Genomic DNA, 25,137 nt, shown 5'->3' with positions numbered 1-25,137 from the left:
CTCTAATTCACAAAACCCTCCCCTGGAGAGGATGAGGCTGGAAATGGGGCCTGTGGACTGTGTATCTTCATGAACCTGAGTTGAGAATGAACACTGGGCCAGTCGGCGGGCCAGAGAGGCAAAGGCAAGGACACTGAGTGACCTTAGGTAAGAGACTTAGTGGTGACTATGGCTTCTATTCTTGTCCCCAGCAGATCCAGACCCAGGTCTTGTAAGATCTGCCCTGGGTTCTGCGTGGACATCTCAACAAAAATACACTGTGAACCCAAGCTCCAGATGGGAACCTTTGGGGTGATTGAGAAGCCAGTCTGATGTGGAGGAGATGGCCTTAGCATTTTCTTTCTTCAATAAACTCTGGGGTCTTCTGGTCCCCAGATTGTGGCTAGTAGAGTTGAAGTTTCACTGGAGCCATTAAAAGAAGGAAGTTTGGAGTGTTTTCTAGAATAACTGTAAAAAAGAGTGGTCCTGGGCCTTCTGTTGGCCATGTCCCATTTCAGGGTTGTGATAAGATGTTGACCTCCCTCGTTCATAGGAGAAAACGAAGGGGGCAGCTCTACAGACAGACTTCGAAGACTGTTGCCAGGTCTGGCAGAGGGCATAGACTCCACCATGGGCAGCATGCGTCTGAAGGTAATGGTTAGGTAAGAGACCTGGAGTGGGACGAGCAATCAGAGATGAAGCCCTGTGCTGTAAAAGTGTGTTCCACTTAGCTCGCTGCCTACCTCCCACCTCCTGCAACTTCCATCGCTGCTTTCAACAGTTCCCGGCCTCTCCCCACGCTCTGTCGGCCACGAGGATTAGGACTGCTGCTACTGTCTCATCGCACGGTCACCCAAAGTGGCTGTTGCTCGGTAGTCATGACCTTCCCCCGCACGCCCTCTTTATTTGCAGACACTCCAGCAATTATGGAAACAAGATGGCCAGGGCCCAGTGGAGACTGGAGCGGGCGAGCCAGAAGCGCCACCTGCTGGTGGATGCGGCAACGGCCGAGAGAAACAGAGCTCAATTAACACTGATGTGCTGGCATTTGTTAGGGGCCTTTAGTTTCAGTCCTGGTAGCCAGTGGGTAGAGTGGCTGTTTTTATCTGTACACTTTCTCCACTCCTAGCAAGCAGCCTCATGTTTCTCTGTGGTCATCCTCCTGCCTTCCTGAAAGAACAGTTTTGCTGATCCTGGAACTTTGAACACATAGACTCTTACGTTGTACACTTTCATATCTGGTATATTTCTGCTCATAGTTTCTGTCTCTGCCTTTGGGTAGACGTTATCAACAATTTATTCCTGTGGTATTATGAAAACAACACAGATTCATACTTGGTTACCTGTTGATAGACACTTTGGTTGACTCAGTTTGGAACGCTAACAGAGGCATCATGGCTATTTCTGTAGCACTCATTTTGTGGACAGACATCTTCTTTTCTGGCCCCCAGATAAGCACATGGTTGACTTTGCAGAAGTCTTTTTCTCACTTGCAGTCCGGCTGTGGGAGGTGACTTCCTCATCTTACTCATTCTCTATATTACTCACCCTATTTATCTATTTCTATGGATTTTTGGTATATTCGGTGTTCTGGAGCTGTTGGTACTAATTCTACCACATTCTCAGCACCCAGAGGAACTCTGTACCCTTTAGCTAACCCTCAAGCCTGTCCCTAGCAAAAGTCTAACCTGCTTTCTGTCTCTAAAGGTCTATTCTGGACATGTCCTACATAAAAATGTAGTTAGACTGTGTGTAGCCCTTCATGACTGGCTTCTTCCCTTGGCATGTTTTCGAGGCCATCCATGCTGTGCATTCTGTTGACAGCTCACGTCCTTCCAGGGCTGAATAATCGCTGTACAGATATCACAGTTTATTGATTCACTTGCTTGATGGACGTATAGTGCTTCTGTGGGCATTTCACTGTGTCTCCCTCCTTGTCTTAGGGTTAGGGTTCCTATTTCTGTGAAGAGATACTATGACCATGACAACTCTTCTAAAGGAAAACATTTAATTGGGGCTGGTTTATAGGCTCAGAGGTTAGTCCATGGTCATGGCAGGGAAGGGGGGAACACAGATGGTGCTGGGGGAGCTGAGAATTCTACATCAAGATTGGCAGGCAGCAGGAATAGAGAGAGAGCCACTGGGTCTGGCTTGAGTTTTTGAAACCCAAAAGCCCACCCACAGTGACACATTTCCTCTGACAGGGGCACACCTACTCTAACAAGGCCACACCTCCTAACAGTGTCATTCACTATGGGCCCATGAGGGCCATTTTTATTCAAACTACCACACTCCTCAAAAGCAGGAGGATCACCACCTCAGTTGATTGTCCGTTGTCTACCAAGAGAATGCTGCCCCAAGCTGTCTTGTTTAGTCTAGGCACCCACTGAAGGAACTCTAGTTGGCCCAAGCATGACAAACATGGTCCAAGTTCCCTTGCCTTGCTAAAAAAACACTAGATTATGTTCTTAAAGCTAGCCACCAAGGTCTATTCCCTTATTTGACCACTTCTGTCTCCTGAGGCTGACTACCAAGGTCCAGCTATCAAAGTATTGAACTCCAGCAATCAAAAACCCCTTTTGGCTGTCCTAATTAACATGCCCAGTTAAAATTAAACACCTCTTCCTAACTTGAGGTTTTCCTTTTTCCCTTTATAGACTGCCATTTGCCTATGGGCCATATGTCCCTTCTCTATTCAGATGCAGTCCTTTGTCCCTCCAGGACAAATATTCCTTCCCTCCTCCATTGTTCTTTTCCCCACCCCCCTCTTCCTCTATCTCCTGTCTTTGTCTCTTATTCCCTGCCCTTTGTTCCTCTGGGACAAACAAATCTTTGTGCTGAGAATTTGGTCTTGAGGTCCCTTCATCAATGTTCCCCATAGAATTACTCATATACCCAGGGGGCACTCAGCATTTTATTCTGTGATGAGATGACTTGTGATCCTACCCTCTAGTAGCTCAGACTGTAACCTTGGAAACAGGGTAACTATCAAGGTAGTTGTGAACATGAAGTCATCATACCCCGTCTCGGTAGGATTGTTGTCCTTATCTTCCTGGCATCTCCATCACAAACTTTTTTTCAAGACAGGGTTTCCTCTGTGTAGTTCTGGCTTTCCTGGAACTCACTCTGTAGACCAGGCTGGCCCCAAACTCAGAGATCTGCCTACCTCTGCCTCCCGAGTGCTGGAGTTAAAGGCGTGCAACACCGCCCAGCTTCCATCACACGCGTCTAACCTCAGAACTGTAAGGAACTAGAAATGCCCACTGTTTAAGCTGCCAGTTTGCCATGGTACTCTTAAGGCTCCTAGCCCAAAGCATTCATACCCACCCTTTCTTCCTGGCATGTTCTTGTCCCATAAGACACTCTTAGAGCCAGACACTTGTGCTCAGGAAACAAAGGCTGAGTTCCAGAGGTAGTTGCCCTGGGCTTGGTAGTGGGGTCACCCAAGCACATGGGGGGGGCACAGTAGCCTATAGAGGAGCCTCTGAAGGGGCTGGGCCCTGGTTCCTTCTCTGATGGGTGCTTTGGTTTCTATGGGCCTCTGGCGACATTGTGGTCACTATCGCAGGACTCCACATTGCTCCAGAGAAGAGAGGCCTAGTTCACCTGTGGCTGGAGCCATTCACGGGGTATATGTGAGTCCCTGCAGAAAACATGAGGTAGAACAACAGGTCCCAGCTTTATGAAGGGGCACTGGCAAAGTGAAGCCTGTGGAAAGTATGGGTGGATCCTGTCATTGCCTAAACACCCTGGGCCACTGTGTCACTACCACTGGACTCTTGGCCCAGATGGGTGTTTGTAAAGGACAGGCCTTCAAGGGTACCTGTTCTTACCTGTGGCCAAAAGTGATGGCCATTGACAGCACACGGCCCTACTGGACTGGTGACTTCAACTTGGTCTGACCTTCCTAAAAGCCCAGCAGCTGTTGGCAGTGTCAGTGGGGGCATATTTCCCCGAGAATGCATCTGTGATGGGTGAATGCGGAGGTCTCCTTGGTCTGGCCATCCCTTTTAAGTCTTACCAACCCGAGGACAACCACAACAGAAAGGAGCACTCCTGCTGGCCGGAGCTCGTCGGAGTGGGTTTGTGAGCAAGGACGAAACAGACACTTTCGGGATCATATCCCTGAACGCTGGGTTCTGGTGACAGGGCTGCAAACTGGCCAGAGGCCTGGACGCTAGGATGGGAGCTGCACAGTGGCAAGGGAGGCTGAGCAAGTAGCAGAGGGCACTGGGCCTTCCCCAACCAGCAGAACATCTAGGTCGGCTTGCTTTCGTTACAGCAAGAAAGAAAAGCTGATGCTTTATAGAAGCCACTGTTCCCCGGGGCTATGTTACAGGAGCCAGGAGATGAAGAGGCTGAAAGCCAGACTCACTGGGTTCCATCCTGGGTGCTGACATTTCCTGGTTGGGGGGGGGATGAATCACACAAATAAACCAGATGTGTGCCTTTAACTCAGATTCACACACTAGACAATGGAGGAGGTACCGGCAGCCTCTGGGGGTGAGATTGGAACAAAGGGTATCTCGTGGAACACACAGAACAACTATGATGCTCACTGAACTACCAAGTGATCGTAGCAGCTAACCCGGAGCTTGAGCCACACACCTGCCCTCGATGTGTCCTCTCCGCCATGCCTTAAGGCCACAGCACCCAAAGCTGCACTAGCGGTCTTCACAAAGCAGAGCTTCCAGAGTGCACACTCCCCAGTGATGAAAGTGATGGGGGTGTTCAGACCAAGGAGCAGGGTCACTCTGAAATAAGTGTGACTCTGAGAGGACCACACTACTATAAACAAGAAAAGAGGAGTCTTTCCCATTAGCGGCTTCTTGTATTAAACTGTGAGAAATAATCTTCTGTGGGTTGACTTGTGGAGGCTTCATTCATTCGTTTTTTCCTGATAACAGAAGAAAAGAGATAAATATGAGACGTAAAGTCCACAGGTATTTGATGCCCACACTACAGAATCCATTCCAACACTAACTCCAAACAAGAGTTCCCCTGACCTAGAGAGATGGTTCAGGAGCTAAGAGCGCTTGCTGCTCTTGCAGAGAACCCAGGTTCATTTGCCAGCACCCACATGGAGGCACACAGCAATCTGTAACTCCTGTTCTAGGGGATCTGCTTCCCTCTTCTGGTCTCTATATGCACTGCATGCAAGTGGCATACAGGATTTATGCAGGCAAAAATACCCCTGCACAATAAGTGTGTGTATATGTACATATAAGTATGTACATACATACATATATACACACACACACACACACACATATACATATTAATGAGTCCTCTCCACTATTCTTCAGCCGTGACACTGAAGTTAGAGAAGGGACTTGGTGTCAGCATGGGGACATCACACAAGAGTATGACTGTCCTGTCAGACCATATCTGAGTGTTCCTTTTAAGCCCCAGTGGAAGCCATGACCACTGTCAGACCCAGTGGTGACTGAGTTCTGACTGGACCAGACCCCAGGGTTCCCCTCAGGACTCAAGTTCAGGATACAAGAATAGCTGAGTGATCTTGGTTGTTAGTTTATCTGCCATAGCTGTATCCTGGAGCCACTCTTGGGGTTCTGTTTATACTCGGGTGGCTCTAGCATGTGAAAGAGCCTGGAAATCCTCCTTGCCTCTGCCTGGAAAGGCTACTTAGTAGGCGATCACTACACCCCAAGGCTCAACTATAAAGCCTCCTCCAGAAAGTCTCCCTGGTTCCCCAGGTGACTCAGTGTCCCCCAAGCACCTACGGTACACAGTGACCTATGGCTCTGCCCACCTACTCTGCACCTACGTGAGGTCTCTGACACTCACTGTAAATGCTGCTCCTTGGCCAGGCTGAGGTTGCTGCAGTCCAGGGCCCTGCGCAGTTCCCGCTGCAAGCGTTGCTGCTGACGCTCATGCAGTAGGCTGGCGCGAGCCTTCTGGATCCTGCGTCGGTCCCAGTCCATGTTGCGCTGGCATTCTTCCTCCTGAAGCCTCTGAAGGCAGGAAAAGGGATTTAAACCTTCTCTCAGGGCCCAGGAGCCTAGGGCGTTCATCTGAGAAACTTGGCTTCTTTTTACGGGTGGAAAAACTGAAGCTTGGAGGAGAAGGGAGGTGACCTCACCCACCCTGCCCTTGTCCTATGTGGTCTGGCTGCCTTCTGCCCTCGAATGGCACTGATGTTCTCTTATTCCTGAAGGACCTGGGAACTTGGCTCCCATAGTGCTCCAGCCAGCCTGATCTCTATCAGATCCTCAGGAGGGTTCCCAGCTGGCTAAGCAAGCCAGATGTTGCCGCTAGCAAATTGTCTAATGTGGGGATCATTTGCGGAGTCCCTGAGCACACTGACACTGAGCCTCACCCTGTGACAACAGTGTCACCATGAAGGTGTGGGCGATAGCCTAGTTCTAAAAGTCCTGCCTGTCAGATCCTTCTTTGCGAAGCACAGTGCCCTCTGGGGCACTGGATTAGTGTGGATTAGTGTGGAGAACTGATTCCCAAGACAGTTTAGCTTCTCACAAATGATCTTCTGGGAGAAGAAACTGGGTGGGCCACGTTGAAGGCTAGATGAACATCTACACCAGGGCAGTGAGTGGTGTCCAGCATGGTCTCATGTCAGGGCCCAAAGTCAGCCTGCACTGACTTAGACAACTGTCACCTAGGAGTAGTGGCCTTGCTTCTGGGAATCTCAGAGGCCTTTCTGTAAAGGGACGATACAAAGACACCATGGCCAGTGGCATCTGTAAAGGGACTGTCCAAAGATGCCACGGTCAGTGGCGCACTTGCCTCAGCATGAGCTCCTTTTCCCAGATCACCTGGGGCTCAGAGAGCATGGAGAAGAAAAAGCACCAAGAAGCATGGAGCAAGGGCCTGAGCGAGAATCTTACTGTGCTCTTCCACCCTTTGTGTGTTCCTGCCTTCTGAGTCTTCTAGAATAAAAACTGGACCAAAATTCTGGGTTTAAGGCCAACCTTCATTCCACAGTCCAGCTGAGCAGATGTATGACAGACTCTGCTTCTTGTTATCCACCAGGCCACCTATCCCAGAGCAGCCCTCCCTCACCCCAGCACCTCTGCCTGCTGGGTTGGCAGGTCACATCCTGGGAGTACTACAGTACAGGGCCTCCCTCTCTACCCTCCAGGACATCTCTCTTGGCATCCGTCTACCCATCCCTTTCTCGGCTGCTTTCAGCAGGTCCCCGCTTTGTAAATGATGGCCATGCCTGAGCCGCAGACCTCAGTGTTCCTCTGCTGTCTGCCTCAAGCAGGATCACACCCAGGACTGCTACAGTATTACTTTCTGCAGATGACAACTCCCAAATCTAGACCTTGTTCTGAATCTTGATCAGAAACCCTGCTTCCTCCTCAGCTTTTCCCCACCTACATTTCACCTGGAAATTGTAGACAGAAAATGGTAGGAGTCCCCAGTGGCCACCATTCTCTCATCCTTAACAGAGAGCCACTTGTAGTAGGGAGCGCGGAGCCCTTTGCTCCGTCCCGCCCAGCTAGCTTACACCCCAAATAATAACATAGAAACTGTATTCATTTAAACACTGCCTGGCCCATTATCTTTAGCCTATTATTGGCTAACTCTCACATCTTGATTCAACACATTTCTAATAATCTGTATGTCACTACGAGGTTGTGGCTTACCAGGAAAGAGTCAGCATGTCTGACCCTGGTAACTCCATGGCGGCTCTCTCTGCCTGCCTTCTTTCTCCCAGCATTCAGTTCTCTTTTCCCTGCCTATCTAAGTGCTGCCCTATCAAAAGGCCAAGGCAGTTTCTTTATTCAACCAATGAAAGCAACATATAGACAGAAGAACCTCCTACACCAGCCACTAGCGATGCATGTCCCGATGTTCTTTCCAGTTGGAGTAATCTAAATGTTGTCCAGTAAAACTCCTTAAAAATGGAATCCTTACTTCTCTTTCTACACCATTTGCTCATATATGCGATGGCTGGCATTTAAGCAGCCATTTGTGAAAAGTTAGGCCCAGGAGTCAAAGATAGCAGAATACAGTGGCCATAGAGCTTCTACTTAAGCCTGAGACTATTCTGAGGTCTGATTACACACAGACGGATTTTACCTTATTTAAAATGCTGTAGCTAGTGCTTTTGGTTTCCTTTTCTTTTGCCACATCAGGCAAACCTAATCCCACAGATGTCTAATGGGCATTACACAGTCAACACATCCAAAGTTGTACCCGTGAGCCCCACTCCACCAGCATGGCCCTCCCACCAACTTCCCATCTCTGTAGAAACCAGGTCCACCCTCCAAAAGGCCTGCAGTCGTCCTCTGCTCATCTCTCACACATGCTACACACATCATGTGTGGCCATAATTGTTGGCTCTTATTCCCCTCCCACCGGAATGAAAGCTGCCTACAACAGAGGCATCTCTCAGAATGAGCACTGACACGGGAGCTGGGTGTGGGGGCAGCTCGGGGGTGCAGAGGCGGCTCTGTGGTCCAGGAGGAGCTCACCAGCTTCTCCTGGATCTGTTGCTTCTGAGTGAAGCGAATCTCCTCCAGCTGTTCCTTGCTCATGCCCTTCCAGCGGTCAGGGATTACACGGTGAGGCCCAAAGGAGCTGGCTGCCTGCTGTGGGTTCTCAGAGAGCAGGTCCCCGTGCAGCAGGTTGGTGATCTCAGTCATGTTGTCCTCTTGCTCTTGCTGCTTTTGTTGCCTCTTCCGCTCTGCCAACTCCATAACCTGTGTAGAGAAGGACCTCGGAATACGATGGAGTGACTGCAGGGTCAAGACCACATCTGGGCCCTGGCTGCAGGCTGGACACTATCAGAGCACTGTTGGGCAGTGGCTGGGCTTTGGGTCATTCCCCACTGGTGTGTGTACAACTGTGGGTCTCTGCACCAATTTGTCAGAGCAATGGGCTGCCCCACTGGCTTGTCTCCAGTACAGGGCAGCGTGCATCCTATGGTTCCTAAAACCTTTGGACATCTGTAGGCCACCACCACAAGCCTCCACAGTGGCGCCTTCTAAAGGAGAAAGCACACAGCTGCCTCAGCAGTCCTAACAGTTTCCGCATAGCCCCGCCCCCATGGCAAATGAATTCCTGCCTGGCGGTGGTGGCACACACCTTTAATCCCAGGACTCAGGACACAGAGGCAGGTGGATCTTTGTGAGTCTGAGACCAGTCTGGTCTACAGAGAGAGTTCCAGAACATCCAGGGCTATACAGGGAAACACTGTCTCGGGAGGGGAGAGGGAGAGCTCCTGTTGACTCATTGCTCAAAGCCTGGACGTGGGGACTGTGTGATTTGTATAGTATGCCTGCCTTCTCTGGGCTGCAGATGTTTCTCTGTATAGTCAAGGGATGGTTATTCTTGGTTGTTAACTTGACTATATCTACATCTGGACTTACCTAAAACCCAACCTGCTGGGTACATGTGTGAGAGATTTTTTTTTTTGGACTAGATCATTTGAGGTAGGAAGACTGTAGTGATTTGAATAAGAATGGTTCTCAACCGATCATATATTTGAGTACTTAGTCACAGGGGAGTGGCACTGAGGATTAGAAGAATTAGGAGGTGTGGTCTTGTTAAGAGGAAGTGTGTTGCTGGGGGTGAGCGTTAAGGTTTCAAGTGTCCCCACCAGATCCAGGGTCTCTCTTCCTGTTGCCTGTGGGATAGCATGAAAAGCTCTCCGATACTTCCCCAGTGCCACGCATGCCGCCATGTTCCCACCATGACGATAGCAGACTTACCCTTGGAAACTGTGAGCAAGCCCCCAATTACATGCTTTCTTTCATAAGAGCTGCCCTGATTATGGTGTCTCTTCACAGCAATAGAGCACTGAATAATACAGTGACCCATCTTAAATCTGGGTCACACCTGGTAGCAGCCTGTATGAAGGACACAGGAGAAGGAAGCCCTTGCCCTTCGCCAGCTTGCCCTTCTCTCACTGGCAAGCTCATTCCTCCCCTGCGTTAGAGCCTACTTCTTTGGGATTCTGAGGTATACTGAACACCACCTGAGACATCCAGCCTCATGGGCCAAATGAAAAACTATTGGGTTCTTGGGCTTTCTTTCAGAAGACAGCCATTGTTGAAATAACCTGACCATGACCTGTAAGCCACTCTAGTAAACCTCATTTATATAGAGAGATTCATTCTATCAGATAGATTTCTCTAGAAAACCCTGATTAATACAGGTGGATTAGGAGACACTTCCCAGCCTTGGCTGTTCTTCTTAGAGAAGAATGGGCAGAGGACTTGAAAGGCAGGGGCTTACAAGAGGTCAGCTGCCTTGCCATCCAGCACAGGTTATGTGGCAGACAAGACCAAATTCAAAGTCTTGCCATTTAGCATTTGGATATTCTTGGAAAATCGCTCATCCCCCAGAACCATGCTCATCCCTCAGAGCCTTGCTCATCCTTCTGAGCCTTTCTTTACTAGTGAAAAAGCATTAATCAGCCTCTGTGGTAGAGCTGTCAAATAGTCAAACATGTTAGCAGGGAATTGTTGCCATGGTTAAAAATCTCAGCTACCAGGACTGGAGAGATTAGCTCAGTGTTTAAGAGCAGAGGACCTAAGTTCTATTCTCAGTACCTACATCAGGCAGCTCCCAGCTTCCTGTAACTCCAACTCCGGAGGATCTGACTTTAGCCTCTGTAGGTACCCGCATTCACATAGCTCACATGTGTGCATGCACACACAATTAAAAATAATAGGTCTTAAAATAAATAATGGCTACTGTTCAGAGTCCTGAGGATGGGCTAAACTGTCCTAACACTGTGTGCATCCTCATATTGAATAAAGAGCAGGTGCTATGGCCATTCCTGCTGACAATGACATTGTGCCTGTTCATTTATTCCACCCTACAAAATGTAAGCAAGGGTGGTTGTGCAGCTTCTTGGAGGACACAAATGGGACCAACCACATCCTTTCCCTTCTGTGCTGTTGGAACCCTGGCAGTTGCTCTGACCTACCCAGTCTGGGATGGATATGCAGCAGAGGGGAACATTGGATTTGTGTGGGGAGCCACTAAGGTCCAAGGCATGCCTTACTGCAGCAAGAGTTAGTGAATACTGATGGGTAAGATGGGTGTTGCCTTCACCCTTGTTCTGCAGATGATAAAACAGGCTGCAATGGGCTTGCCTAAGGCTGCAGGGAAGGGCTTTGCCTTGAACCATGCCAGTAGACTCTGAAGCCTGCATGCTAAACCCCAAGGTGACACTACCTTTGAATGAAATAAGTAGTACCCACTGTGCCTGCCCTGCTGAGACAAAATGGCCTGTCTGAATGTGCTTTTCTTTTTTTGGTACAGGGTGTCTGTCTGTCTGTCTGTCTGTCTGTCTCTCTCTCTCTCTCTCTCTCTCTCTCAAGCACAGTATGGTCAGAAACTGACCACACCATATCCTTGGAGTGTTGGAATTACAGATGGGGACTATCATGCCCAGTGTGGAATTTTCTTTGAATTTTAATGTTCCTGGCTAAAAGGCAAAGTCTGATTCCAGCAGGAACAGGAGCTGTGAAGGCTGAAGTGTGGCTTCCTCTGGCAGAAGCACTGAGACGGTGCTGCCTTGACAATCTACACGGGAACCGTGGGGTCTGGAGGTAACGCTGTAGATGCTTACTAAAATGGTATGGAATGACCCAAGCATAGTGGCACATGCCTTTAATCCTGGCACTCAGGAGGCAGAAGTGGGCAGTTTTCTGTGAGTTCAAGGCCAGCCTGTTCTACATAGTGAGTACCAAGACAGCCAGAGAGACCCTGTCTCAAAAACAAAAGGTATGTGCTTGTGTGCTCATGTATACATATATGTATATATTTGTGTGTGTGTGTGTGTGTATACGAGCATACACACACACACACACACACACACACACACACACACACATCCATGAGTGATACACCATTGTTCCATAAGAATCCCACAAGTGCTCACTGGAGGAGCTCGGTCCACGTCTGCTGAATTATAAACAAACACTGAGTGGCTGCCAAGGGCCATTTAACTGTCAAGAGCGCCCTCCATGCTGCCATTCACTGGGTCCTAGAGCTAACACCTCCCTCTGGACTCTCTCTGTGAAATGAAAGCACTAGGTCATGTTTAAGAACACTTGCAACTTGATGGTGTCAATCTGTCCTCTGGGTCCCTCACCAACGCCTGCAGTCTGCCCTCCTTTTCCTCTCCGCATTGCTGAAGACCAGGCTTCGCTAACTTGCTCCAGCCTCTTGAGTTTTGACTCATGGCACATCACAGAACATTTTACTGCATTGCATCTCACAGATTCATCTCATGGTGTGCTCCTACCACACCATAAACACAGCATGAGCTACATAAAACCCATGCAGGCACCTGAGTTCAGAGAGCTGAGGTGCAAGCAGGGTATGGTCGTGCACACCTGTCATCCCAGCACTCGTGAGGCAGAGGCAGGTGGATCTCTGTGAGTTTGAGGCCAGCCTGGTCTACAGAGTGAGTTCCAGGACAGGAACTATATTGAGAAACCCTGTCTTGATTAAAAAAGAAAAAAGAAAGTAAATGTGGAATAAAGTCAGCCATTTAGCTGACTCTTTAGCTCCCAGTCCTCTTTAGCGACAGGGAGATCTGGTAAATCACTCAGAATCGAACTGTATGGGGGAAAACAGCAACAAACCCCCAAAACATGGAGGAGGAAGCTGTTTCCAAAGGAGTAAGGAACTCAGCAACTTCAGAGGGCTGGAGGACGGGAAGCCTAGGGGAAACCGGGCAGCAAAGAAGAGAAGGGTGCCATTTGTCTGCACCGACGGGCCTCATGACTGAGACCAGCCCAGGCCAAGCGGTGCTCACCTGAGCAGAGGCTCCTCCTGTTCTGGAGGTTTTATAAAGTGACAGCTTTACCCACCCCTGCAGATGGTGAAGTTTACCAGTTTCAGTTTGCTTTGAGGGTCAGGTCAAACCAGATCTCACTGACCTCGGTTATGGTGTGAGCCCTGTCAAGGGCTCTGTCAAAGCTTGTGGTGTATGCAGTCTGAACTAGGGACCCCTCCCAGAGGAAGCAGCTATGTGCATGTCCCTTCCCTTCAGGCTGAGCTCAGGGTGTGTATACCTGGTTCTTGTTGAACTCTTTCATGGCTGCACAGACTTCCTTCCTGGTCAAGCCTTCTAGCTTCTGCAAGTCTCTGGCTGTTTCATCGAATTTGAGTCTTGTCTGCAGGTGGAAGTCCTCTGCCAGGAGACAAGATGCCATCAGCCTGAGTATGCCCATCAGAGTGTGGTGACCCACACTCAATTCTTACCATGGAAGAAAAGGGGGAGTATGTAGGGGGGGAGCTACTTGCCTCACAGGTTCTAGGAGAGCTGGGATGATTTAAGTGTAGCTCTAGATCTTTGCGAGCAAGAGGTACTATGGGTATAAACTCCGTGGATTGATGATATCTGCTGTTAACTCTGATGCCTACAGCAGTCCTAGGGTAAATTAGCTAGGCCTTGCTAACTGGTCTATCAGGAGATGGTTTCAGCCTTACGAAGGCAAGAAGTGATAGGAACCAGGAAAGAGGGCTATAGAAACCAGACAAGACCCAGAGTAGAGTGCCAGGTCACAGATACTTGTGGACTGGCAGCAAAAATTTGCCAGGTCAGTGAGGGGGACAAGGCAGAGTGAAACTGAAGGGTGCCAGGAGTGAAGTAGGAAGGTTTGGAGTCAGAACAGGCGTCCAGACATGGCCTAGTTCTGTTAGCAGCACTTTTGCTTAACCTCTGCCCCCGCCCCAGCCCCACTCTGAGGCACAGTGCCAGTATACAATGAACATATGAAAAGTCAAGGGTCAGCAGCTTCTGCTTTCTCTACTTGTGCTTAGAGAGGCTCCTCATTATCTCCAAAAACAAAGAGCACACTCTTTGTGGTGCTGGGGATGCAGGGCCTCACACACACTAGGTACGTGCTCTACCACTGTGTTACACCGCAGTCACAAAGGACCAGACTCTTATCCTTGGCTTCCTGACCTCTGCAAACCTTCATCCTCAGCTCACTCGTAATCTGTTCATCTGTCATGTGATCAAGAGCCTAGATTGGGTCCCACATTGCTCAGGGTGCACACAACACAGAAGTGATAAACGGAGGTTCAAAGCATACAAATCCTCCAAATAGAAATACAAAGTGTGCTAGTCCATAGAGGGAAGGAATAGTGAGAAAGGAAATGCTGGGAATGTCTGGCTGGGAAAGTTGGAGGGTAGGAACCAAGAAACTGCTTTTCTAGGAGGACATGTTTATTCAGAGCAGGAGTAAATGGTCAGGGCAGGTGCAAAGGCCCTGAGGGTGGGAGAGACATGATGCAATACAAAGCAAGAGAGCCAAACTGTTTGAAGTGCCATGAAGGAGGTGGAGACATCAGCTGATGCTGTCCAGTGCGGCAGAGGCCCAACATGTACAGTCTATGGGTTGCACTGACTCTTACTCTACATCCCATGAAGACATTTGACAGCTTTGAGGTCGAGTGAGGGCATGGGTGTGGCACGGCTCAGTGTGGCATTTCTTGAGAAGTTTTGTTCTGCCTGACGTGTTGGGAATGGACTGGAGAGGGAGTAATGGTTAGAAAGCCACCAGCAGAGGTCCATCTAGGCGAGAAAATCTGACAGCTAGTCTCAGCAGTGGTGGCAAAATGGATAGGCTTTTAAAAAATGGGCTCAAAGTATATGTAAGAGGTAGACGGGGCACAATTGAGGATGGCTGACTATGAGGTCAGGATTGCCTCTCAGATCTCTGGTTTGACAGGCATGGGGGAGGCTGAAGGACAAGAAGACCCAACAGAGCAACCAGGAAAAGAACTGGTGTGAAAGCCAAATCAAATGAATGTATCAAGGGGGCTGAGGCTGAGAACTGACTTTGAAGAGGGGAGCATGAAGATCGTGGGCCAGGCTGGCCACAGAAACTCTAGTGGACAAGGTGAACAGGGAAGGGGTCTGGGAGGGAAGCTATCAGGGAGAAAAGAGGCTGGGAGGGGCACACGCTGAGCAGGGGGACTGAATCAACACACAGACAGGAGCAGCTGGGGAAGTCAGAACAATCTTCCTGGCAACTCTTACTGTTCAGTCACTAGTGACCTGCTCAGAGGACCAGATGCTGCTAGGAGTTCCTGCCAAGGAGGGGCTGATAACCTCCATGCAGGCAGATCTCACTGGGGTTTTGTTCCCCGCGGAGAGGCTCTTTCATGTCTAAATCCAGAGGTTCTCTGGGTCCAGTGAGTCCTAGTCAGGACCTGCTAGCCCTGGACCTGTGACTGGGCTCCCAAAGGACCCCGTGGATCCTCCATTTCCACACCCAGGAGACTTGGAAGACCTTCACGCATTTATTCATCTTTTAAGCAGGCCCTGCTTCAGCTCCTGCCTCCATGTTCCTGCCCTACATGAGTCGCACCTCAGCTTCCCTCAGTGATGAACTGTGACCTAGGAGTGAAATAAACCTTTCCTCCCCAAGCTGTTTTTGGTCATGGTGTTTTATCACAGAAGCAGAAAGCAAAGGAGGACAATAAGAGTGCTCAGAAAGCGTTTGCTATACTGTAGAGGCACATTCAGAGATCGTGACTCTGAGGACCAAGGTTTTGACTTTTGTAGTAATGTTGGTGGAGCTTTGAAAAGCATCCACAAACACTGCGCTGGAAACTCTTGAGACCAACCTCTCTTCTCTTTGGTTACCTGCAAGCTTGTGGTCAGCCCGTGCTCTCTCCCACTCTCTGTGCTGTTGCAGGGCCCATTCTCTGTTCTGCTCCTGTTGGAACCTCTTCCTCTCATGGAAGTTTAAATCCTCTCCCATGAACTTCTGCATTCCTGATATGGTGTTCCTCATGTCACTGTCTGACACCCGGGCTGGGAGATCTTTCTTGAGAGCCAGGGGGTCCGAGAGATCGAACTCACGGCGAGTTTCTGGCTTCTGAAAGCTCTGCTGGAAGTCATTGATAGCGCGACAGAGTTGTTTCCTGTCCCTCCGTTCGCGGTCATGGAGTATGCACATGACTTTGTCATTGTGCTTCATTTCAGCAGCTAGGAAAGACACAGGACACATATCAGCTACGATGAATAAGAATGAATCTACTTTAAAACTGATTTTCATGACCTAAGGACAATGTTCCCAAACTGTAACATAACCATTAAAGGAATAGCATCCGCATATATAAAAAAAATACTTACAAACATCTTAAGTACATAGAAAAACCAACTGAAAAATGAACACAGGCAAAAGCACTATAAAGAAACCCAAGTGGGCAACATATTTAGATAGGAATACTAACCTTTCATGGGACACATTCAGACAAAATGCTTAAAATGCCACCAATGCATACACTAGTCCTGACATGAGGAATGAGATTGAGGCAGCTGCACTCACTGCTGTTGAAGTGTAATTGGCATAGTCCTAACAGAGCAATCTGAGCCATCAATTCAACGCCAGTGTCCCTCTCACATGTGCACAAGGCATGTAATACATGGATAGTCATTGAAGCAATATTTGCCAAAAAACCTTTTAAAATCTGGGTATGGTGGTGTACATCTTCAGTCCCAGCACTTGGGAGGCAGAGACCAGCCTGCCTGGTCCACATGGTCTCTGTGCTTTCACAGGCAGGCCTACCTGCACACACATGTGCACATACCTCCCCACACACCATATGCAGACACAAAGGCACACAAAAGCAAGTTTACATTATCAAGGATACATAGATAGTACATCTATAAACACATTGGAAATGCACACTTCTGTAGAAGAAAAAATGGGGAAACTACAATGGAGTGGGGGTACTTGTGTTATATGCAACACAATTTTCAGAAAGAACTCTTGAAGATGCCTAAGGTCAAAATGGCAAAATGTTGATGTCAAGCCTGATGGTGGACACATGTGTGTCTGTTACATTGGTTTGAGAAGTTTGAATTACTTTACAAACAAGATCAAAAAGTTTGGAAAATGTATAATAGTATAAATGAAAGCAACTTCATTCATAACTGAATCACTTGAACATAACTATTGATAAGAAATTTTGTCTTTTTCTGCCCATATATCTTAAAGTCTAAATTGATAGCATATTTGTCTCTAAAATTATATGCCCAGCTTTTTTATACTTTAAAAAATCCTATGGCATTTTAAAAACCCAAATGTTCAACAATTGGTGAAATTGCTGGCCATGAAAGGAAAACTGGATTCTTTTTTTTTTATTGATTTTTATTGAGCTCTACATTTTTCTCTGTTCTCTTCCCTGCCTCTCCCTTCCCCCTTCAACCCTCCCTCAAGGTCCTCCCAATTTACTCAGGAGATCTTGTCTTTTTCTACTTCCCATATAGATTAGATCTATGTAAGTCTCTCTTAGTGGTGCGGGAGAATTGTCTGTATTCTGTCAATCATGTTTTAAATAAATGCTGATTGGCCAGGCAGATGGTGTAGGTGGGAAAACCAGACAGGAAGTGGAAATGATGCAAGGAGAGCAGGAGAATTCTGGGGAGGAGGAAGTTGATTACTCCCACTCCTGCCCAGATCACCAAAGCAGCAGGATGTGAGCTGCCCCACTGAAAAAGGTACTGAGCCACATGGCTAACATAGATCAGAAAAATGGGTTAATCAAGATGTGAGAGTTAGCCAGTAAGAAGCCTGACCTAATGGGCCAATCAGCTTTATAACTTAAAGATATCTGTGTGTGATTTTTCTCTGGGACTAAATAACTGGGGGGCCGGACGGGACAGAAAACCCCCAACAAACAGCCCCTCGTGTTACATCTTAATGTCCTCATTGTTGTCCAAGTTCTCTAGGATGTGGTTTGTAGGCTGTTTTTTTTTTTGTTTTGTTTTTTTTTGCTTTATATTTAAAAACCATCTAGGAAAACCGGATTTTATTTGACATTTTGAACTAGAACCCAGAACACTATTTGAGATACGTGTATGTAAATACTATATGCACTCATATTACATGCCATATATAAATCACTGACTTAGCTCAGAGGTCTGAGCACCAGGATTGTGTGTCACTTGTTATCAACAGCTGTCCTCCACAGAAGATCAGCTTTGAGTCTGAAGTAGAGAATGTGTACATGTGTGTGTTTAAGGTTTTCCCTTTTAGAGAAAGGGTTTTTAAAGAAAACAATGAAATACACTCCTTTTATTTAAAATACATTTCTTAAGATGTACATTGAAATTCATTAGCTGCTTTTTCTTGAGAGGAAGAATATTCTCTTTCAGTTAACTGAGCACAAGAAATTGTGGAATTTTAAAAGGAGAAAGACCATGCAAATGATAACCGTGTGTGTGTGTGTTCACATTCATGCATATGCAGGAGACTGAATCCAGGGCCCTGAGAACACAAAACATTTGCTCTGGCTTCCACAGAAATGAAGACAAGAGGTCTTAAGTTATAGATGGACATTTTAGAAATACTCACCAAAAGTTTCATGCCTAGCTTTTTCAGTTGCTTCTTTTATCTTCTGGTCGTGAACTTGGACATCCCAGGCTTGTGTGTCTCCCTAGATACGGAGGAGGGAAGAGAGGTAAGAGCCGGCTAGTATCATTCAGTAGGCTACAATAGCCCCTCATCTGGTCACACAATCAACAAATTGCTTTCCCATGTTTGGATGGCTTTGCTTATAGCTGGGTGTCCTGTCTGTGCTGTCTGCGTTCACCAGAACTTCCTCCACTTCCTTAACCCCCACACATCCCCCAACACTGGTTAGGTACCACTCTTCTGGGAAGCCCTCTCTGATTTTCCCCTCCAGCCTCCAGTCTGTGCTGGTGCTCATCCCACTGCGTTTTCTGTGGCCGTTTTAAGGTATTATCTCTTTCACTACGTGGTGAACTCTGCAAGGTCTCCCACCTCCTGGACTCCACTCAGGTAGCCAGGGCATTTGTCACCTGGAAGAACGGAATAACTGAGCTAAACAGGAGAATAGCAAAAAAGCAAATGCTGGCTCCCACCGGCTCCCGCTGAGCCACTGTTGGCGAGGGTAAGGCTTTTCAAGTAGACCCAGGCAAACTTGGTACTTCGGTATAAACGTTCCTTCCAAGCATTGCCTCCCCCGCCCCTCCGGTGTCTCACCCCAATAATCCTGTTCCTGGCGTTGAAGAGCCGTCCCTGCCTGCACAGCTCCTTGTACCGCCTCTTGTCGAGGCTGGCGTCCTGTTGCAGGTCCTTATCCATCGCTACCTCCATGGCTCTGGAATCCGGCGGGGCTTCAGCAGCTTTCAGAACAAACACGGCAAGAAAAGGTCACCGAAATAAGCAAGCTGCAGCTCCCAGAAGCAGCATTCCCAAAAGTTTGGAAGCCGGATCTGTCCGGGTGACCACCGGCAGTCCGCTTTCTGCAACAAGCGTGGCACAGTAATCGGATTTCCCGGGAAACGCCAACAACCTCCGTTGCTAGGGAACGGCGCTTCGCTCGCACGAGTCTCGCGAGACTTGGCAAAGCGCTTCCCGCGCTTTTCCTCACTGGCGCACGAGGAAGCGGCTGAGGCGCGGAGGACAGCCATGGGGCGCCTTGAGCTGCTGCTCGTGGAGAATTTCAAGTCGTGGCGAGGCCGCCAGGTCATCGGTCCCTTCAAGAGGTTCACCTGCATCATCGGCCCCAACGGCTCTGGTAACCAGCGCCCCAGAGCAGTTCAGCCCGAGGGGACACTGCCTCCCGTTGTAGACCCGAGGAGTCCCGAGGGCCTGCTCTCCCCTGTCGTTGGCCTGGAGGGAACCCAGCCACCCCAACCCCCACTGTAGGCCCGAGGGGGACCCGGTCATCCCCAATCCCTGCTGTCGCCCAGAGGGGACCAAGTCCACCCCCCCCTACCGCTGTAGGCGCGAGGAGCCCCGGGGCGCCTGCTCTCTCCTGTCGTTGGCCTAGGGGGACCCGGTCACCCCCAATCCCTGCTGCCACCCTGAGGTGACTGAGCCTTTCCCCAAACCGCTGTGGACCAGAGGGGGACCCGGTCACCCCCAATCCCTGCTGCCGTCCTGAGGGGACTGAGCCTTTCCCCAAACCGCTGTAGACCAGAGGGGGACCCGGTCACCCCCAATCCCTGCTGCCGTCCTGAGGGGACTGAGCCTTTCCCCAAACCGCTGTAGACCAGAGGGGGACCCGGTCACCCCCAATCCCTGCTGCCGTCCTGAGGGGACCGAGCCACCCCAACCCCCACCCCGTTGTAGGCCTGACCCTGGCCCAAGGTTTCACCGCTTCCCCAGACTCCACCGCCCTGCCTGGCTGCCCTCACCTGTCCCCAGTCCTCCTTCCGGAGCTTTCCAGCGCCCACCCCAACGACAGCAAATGCTAGGCATGAAGTGGATTTGGCCTTTGTTGGGAAAAACAAAACAAAAGAAAACACGTGTAACCCAAGCATGGTTAATATAAAGAAAGGGAATGTAGTGCCCACAAGGTAATTTCTAAAGGCGGTTTCCTGGTTGGTGAAATCATTCACAGCAGAGGTCTTCAGTCTGACTGCTGCAGACTGGTTTATTCGTCTTTTTCAACAAATGATTGTTAAGCCCAACCGGCAGTTAATGTTTTTTTTTAAAAAAAAATTTCATATAAAAATAGTATACATGTAATATAAAAAACTTCAAATTAAGCATAGAAAATCAAGCCGGGTGGTGGTGGCGCACACCTTTAATCCCAGCACCCAGGAGGCAGAGGCAGGCAGATCTCTGTGAGTTTGAGGCCAGCTTGGTCTACAAGAGCTAGTTCCAGGACAGGCTCCAAAGCTGCAGAGAAACCCTGTCTCGAAAAAACAAACAAATAAATAAATAAATAATAGAAAATCAAACATTTATTTATAATTCGGAGATGATGACTCTGTTCCTTTGGGGCATAGCTGTACAGATTTTGCTCTATGTAAACTTTAAACAAATGAAAACGGTTAATACGTATTATTTCTTCTTCAGAAGATTAGCCTTTTCTTAAATGCTCATCTGATGATCAAATTCAGGTTTTCTCAATTAATTCCAAAACAACCTTCAGCCAGAACCCTTTCCACTTCAAACTTGCACAATGTATCAGAATGTTATATCCTTTAAATTCATATTAATTTAGCACAGTGCTTTTATTTTTAAATCCTCTATGGCTTCCCATAATCTAAACATAAAGTTCATTTCCTTTAATGTAGTATGTTATAATTCTTAGATAATCTAGCCTTTCTCCTTTTACACTCGCAAGTATAAAAACAATATTCTGCTTTTTTAAAAAAAAAAACTGGAATAGCACCAAGCTCTCTCATTTATTTGTACCTATGATCAAGTTACTCTCTTTTCCTGGGATGATATATTTAGCTTTAACACTCCCCTCTCAATTGATTTGCTCCTTGAAACTTAACCTAGAATTATTTCCTAATAAGCTAACTCAGGCTAGAGAAATGGCTCAGTGGTTACAGATACTAGCTACTCTTCAGAGGACCTGGATCTAGTTTCCAGCATCACAACCATTGTAATTCTAGTTCCAAGGAATCTTTACAATCTCTTTTGACTTTTGTAGGCGCCAGGCACACATGTAGTGTGCATACATACATGCGAACAAAACACTTATAATAATTTTTTTAAAAAATTCAGCTTGATCTCTAGCTATTGGTGCTTCTGTTAGGTGTTTCTGTGATATTTCACATTTTCCTTAGAAGTTATAGTATTTCCTTAAAATATTGGAAACAACATGTATTTTAGGAATCAAATATTTCACTCTAAAACATGTTTGAATTTGTGCCTCTTCATTTGTAAAATGCAAATACCAATTTCACAGAAATTGTTGCAAAAAAGTAAAATAACAGATAGTAGGTGTTCAGCACCAAAAGTGGTTCAACAAATTGACCCCATTACCCCACTGTAAGCACCTAGGGCAGTGCAAAAAAAAAACTACAACAAATTTAAAGAGCTAATTGACTTTTGTTTGTGATTGTAGCATCATTCTATGAAGGAGAATCAGTATTCTACTAGGAATAACAGAGCGGTTGGCTTTTATAAGAACAATAAAAAGTTGGATTGGCCAACAGTGAGTTATAACAGGTTACTTTCCTTATACCCAACTGAGGAAGACTGGACTCTCTAATTGGTTGTTGTGATCTTCTAGCTTTCAGGACAAGCCAATATATATGGAAATTTACTGGCTTCCTTAGAAGTTTAGTTTGACTGTATAGAACTTACATGACTTGTTTTATTTGGTTTGGTCTCATAGTCTGGTATCTAGTTATGAAGATAGTCCAAAGCTATGGTCTCCATTAAGTTTTAATAGTGCAAAACCTATATTTTAGTGCTTTTTTTAAACCCTGGTACTTAACAGAGTGCCTGGTATATGTTCAGACAATGTTTGTAGGATGATTGACTATTTTGATGGCGAAGAGATCAAAATTGAAGAAACTTAAGAATTTGAACTAGGAAAGGAATAGCCAAAAGAGAGGTACAGAGTTATGTTTTGAGGAGCTGAAATCAAAAAGGAATGAAAGAACAATAGTGTAACTTTTATAATAAAAGTTTTCAAATCTTGGTTCATCTGTGTTAAGCTACCGTAGCCTAAAATGTTTCTCTTTCAGAATAGCTGCTTTCCAGGCCGGGCGGTGGTGGCGCATGCCTTTAATCCCAGCACTTGGGAGGCAGAGGCAGGCGGATCTCTGTGAGTTCGAGGCCAGCCTGGTCTACGAGAGCTAGTTCCAGGACAGGCACCAAAAACTACAGAGAAACCCTGTCTCAAAAATCAAAAAAAAAAAAAAAAGAATAGCTGCTTTCCTAATGTACTTTTTAAAATTATTCATGGCAGATATCGTCAGTCTTCTGACTTGGTTTGTTCATTTTTCTTTATAACAGATGGTTGTTAACATTAGTTGACAGATTAGCACTTTACATAAGTAATTGCCTTTTTTACATATTATATGACTGTCTTAAGAAAATATCTTTTTACCTGGGTATGGTGGTGCACGCCTTTAATCCCAGCAATTAGGATACAAAAGCAGGATTTGTGAGTTTGAGACCGTCCTGGCCTACAGGGAGTTCCAGGGTAGCCAGGGCAACATAGTGAAACCCTGTATCAAAAAAAGAAAACCACAGTTTGAACATATAAACTGAGTGAAAACTTTAAATGGGAAAAATTTTAAATGAGAGTTCATCAAAAGGTGTTGCTGTTTGGCTTCATTACTGCCGCAGTTAATAATTCAGTTCAATGAATGTTCATTTTGTCCTACATGTGCTTCACAGTAGCTTTCAATGTGAAGTTTATCAATCTCCAAAAGCCATGGTTTTTGCAGCTTGTTTGTTTGTTTGTTTTGGTGTTTTGTTTTTTTGAGACAGTGTTTCTCTGTGGAGCCCTGGAACTCTCTGTAAACCAGTCTGGCTTTGAACACAGAGATCCACCTGTCTCTGCCTCCCTAGTGCTAGGATTAAAGGTATGCACTACCACCACCTGGCTGTTTTGCAGCATTTTAAAAGCTTATTATTGTTCATTTTAGAATGACTCTAGCCCTCTAGGACCATCTTAGTTTACATTAATTTCCGGCACTGGAAGTTCGCGTTGCTTGTGTAAAAGCTGAACTGACATTGTATCTTGGAATTTCAGCTATTTATGGGTTTATAATTGTGTAATATTAGAAATAAGTTTGGGATCCCAAAGAAAAAGACTGCCACTCCAGCTGAAGTATCTTAACTAGTATCTTGATCAGGTGAATGTGCTTGGAAGAGCAAGCTCATTGAGACTGGAAGTGTATTTGTTTTTTCTAAGGCAGGTAGTGTCTGAGTCTTTTTCCCGTAAGCTGGGGTCTACCCTGACAGTCTTGGCAACTGGCTAGTTTGAAAACAATTGGAGCAAAAGCAGGAAGCAGCCAGCCAATTAATTCACTTAAGTTCTAGGAAAATAGTAGAACCTTTGTGTAGGAAAGGATTTACTTGGTGAAGAGATAAAATATTTGAATTCCTTGTTTCAAAAATAAGGGATTTGTTTAGTTTTTTGAGACAGGATCTCACTATGTAGCCTTGACCAGAAGCTTGTTATATAGACCAAGCTGGTCTCAAACTCACTGAGATTCACCTGCCTCTGCCTCTGCCTCCCAAGTGCTGGAATTAAAGGTGTGCTCCACCACAGCTGACTTAGACACAAATTTTATAGTTTTTATAGAACTCATCTTTAAGTTTCCCCATACAGTAAATCTACCAATGGGGTTGAAGGTTTCCAGGACTACCCTCTGATTTGGTGATTTGCTGGTTGATCCTTCAGTGTGTGACATAGAATTTACTCAGGGTTGTCATGCATGACAGTGGAGAGGTACAAAGCAAACTCAGCAACAGGAAAAGCCAAATTCTTCAGCAGTAAGTTCTCATGTTGAAATGCATGTACTCAATGCATAGGGTTTTTTACTGGGAGATGGTCATATCCTCTTCCTAGCACATACCCAAATTCCAGACTCCTAGAAAGGAAGCACATAGTCCTGTCTTATCAAGTTTTTTGTTGTTGTTGGTTTGGTTTGGCTTGGCTTGGTTTTTTGAGACAAGGTTTCTCTGTAGCTTTGGAACCTGTCCTGGAACTAGCTCTTGTAGAACAGGCTGGCCTTGAACTCACAAAGATCCACCTGCCTCTGCCTCCTGAGTGCTGGGATTAAAGGCATGCGCCACCACCAAGCTCTCACCAAGTTTTTTTTACATTCTTACCAGTGTAAAAACCTTTCCCAGATCCAAGTATTAAAACATGAAGATTCTAGCAGTCTCAGTTTATACCTTGAGAAGATCTTACATTCAGTTAACATTTAACTTTTTTTGTTTTTTTTCTTTGTTTTTCTAGACAAGGTTTCCCTATGTTAACAGCCCAGGCCGTCCTGGAACTCACACTGTAGATCCGGCTGGTCTCTTAATTTGCAGAGATCTGCTTTCCAAGTGCTGGGATTAAGGTCATGTGCCACCACTACCCAGCTAGCTTTTAAATTTTTTTTAAATATAGAGGGGTTTGGTGCTGTTATAATGTCTATATATCATTTCCCAACTTATAAAATGGGTGTTACTGAAATAGGGAAGTTAAGTGATTTGCCCTGTGTGATATCCAGCAATAGAGCTCAGGTCCATGTTTGTTTTGTTTAATTTTATGTAGTTAATTGGCTTTTGATTCATGTGTTTGTATCCTTACTTTCACATCTTCCTGCCACAGCTACATAGGAGAAATAATCCACCTACCTGGAATTTTTTCAATCACATAGATTTTGAACATTGACCAGTCAAGGCTTCTGAGACTTGCATATTGGCTATATTTCACTTCAATTGGTGATTTAAATTCTTT

General features: G+C 46.7%; 2 protein-coding genes and 1 long non-coding RNA gene across 6 annotated transcripts in view; 2 read left to right on the top strand and 1 right to left on the bottom strand.

The window, feature by feature from the left end:
* LOC148118991 (uncharacterized) lies at window positions 1–15,349 on the top strand. 2 transcript variants are annotated; one of them, XR_015735671.1, is made up of 4 exons: window positions 1–147; window positions 533–641; window positions 14,670–14,840; window positions 15,263–15,349. It is a non-coding gene; the product is annotated as an uncharacterized LOC148118991 (long non-coding RNA). The 2 variants fall into 2 exon arrangements; XR_015735670.1 differs by lacking the exons at window positions 14,670–14,840; window positions 15,263–15,349 and adding an exon at window positions 892–4,831.
* On the bottom strand, window positions 4,791–19,278 carry Ribc2 (RIB43A domain with coiled-coils 2). The gene is made up of 7 exons (XM_048444944.3): window positions 18,960–19,278; window positions 18,309–18,390; window positions 15,590–15,934; window positions 13,005–13,123; window positions 8,442–8,669; window positions 5,788–5,954; window positions 4,791–4,876 (listed from the first exon to the last, which is right to left on the bottom strand). The coding sequence occupies exons 1-7, from the start codon at window positions 19,071–19,073 to the stop codon at window positions 4,798–4,800; spliced, it is 1,134 nt and encodes a 377-aa protein (XP_048300901.3). The 5' UTR covers window positions 19,074–19,278; the 3' UTR covers window positions 4,791–4,797.
* Window positions 18,327–25,137, top strand: part of Smc1b (structural maintenance of chromosomes 1B) — a 71,174-nt gene continuing 64,363 nt past the window's right edge. For 2 of the 3 annotated variants that reach the window (XM_085678537.2, XM_048444943.3), the window contains exon 1: window positions 19,341–19,497. In XM_085678537.2, coding sequence (XP_085534663.1) covers window positions 19,389–19,497 — 109 coding nt within the window. In that variant the 5' untranslated portion in view covers window positions 19,341–19,388. Of the gene's footprint in view, window positions 18,415–19,340; window positions 19,498–25,137 lie in introns of those variants that run through there. The other variant, XM_085678536.2, reaches the window with a different exon arrangement.

The sequence above is a fragment of the Myodes glareolus genome, chromosome 19 (assembly GCF_982192425.1).
Source record: "Myodes glareolus chromosome 19, mMyoGla1.1, whole genome shotgun sequence".
NCBI lineage: Eukaryota > Metazoa > Chordata > Mammalia > Rodentia > Cricetidae > Myodes > Myodes glareolus.
This window is presented reverse-complemented; position numbering and strand designations above follow the sequence as displayed.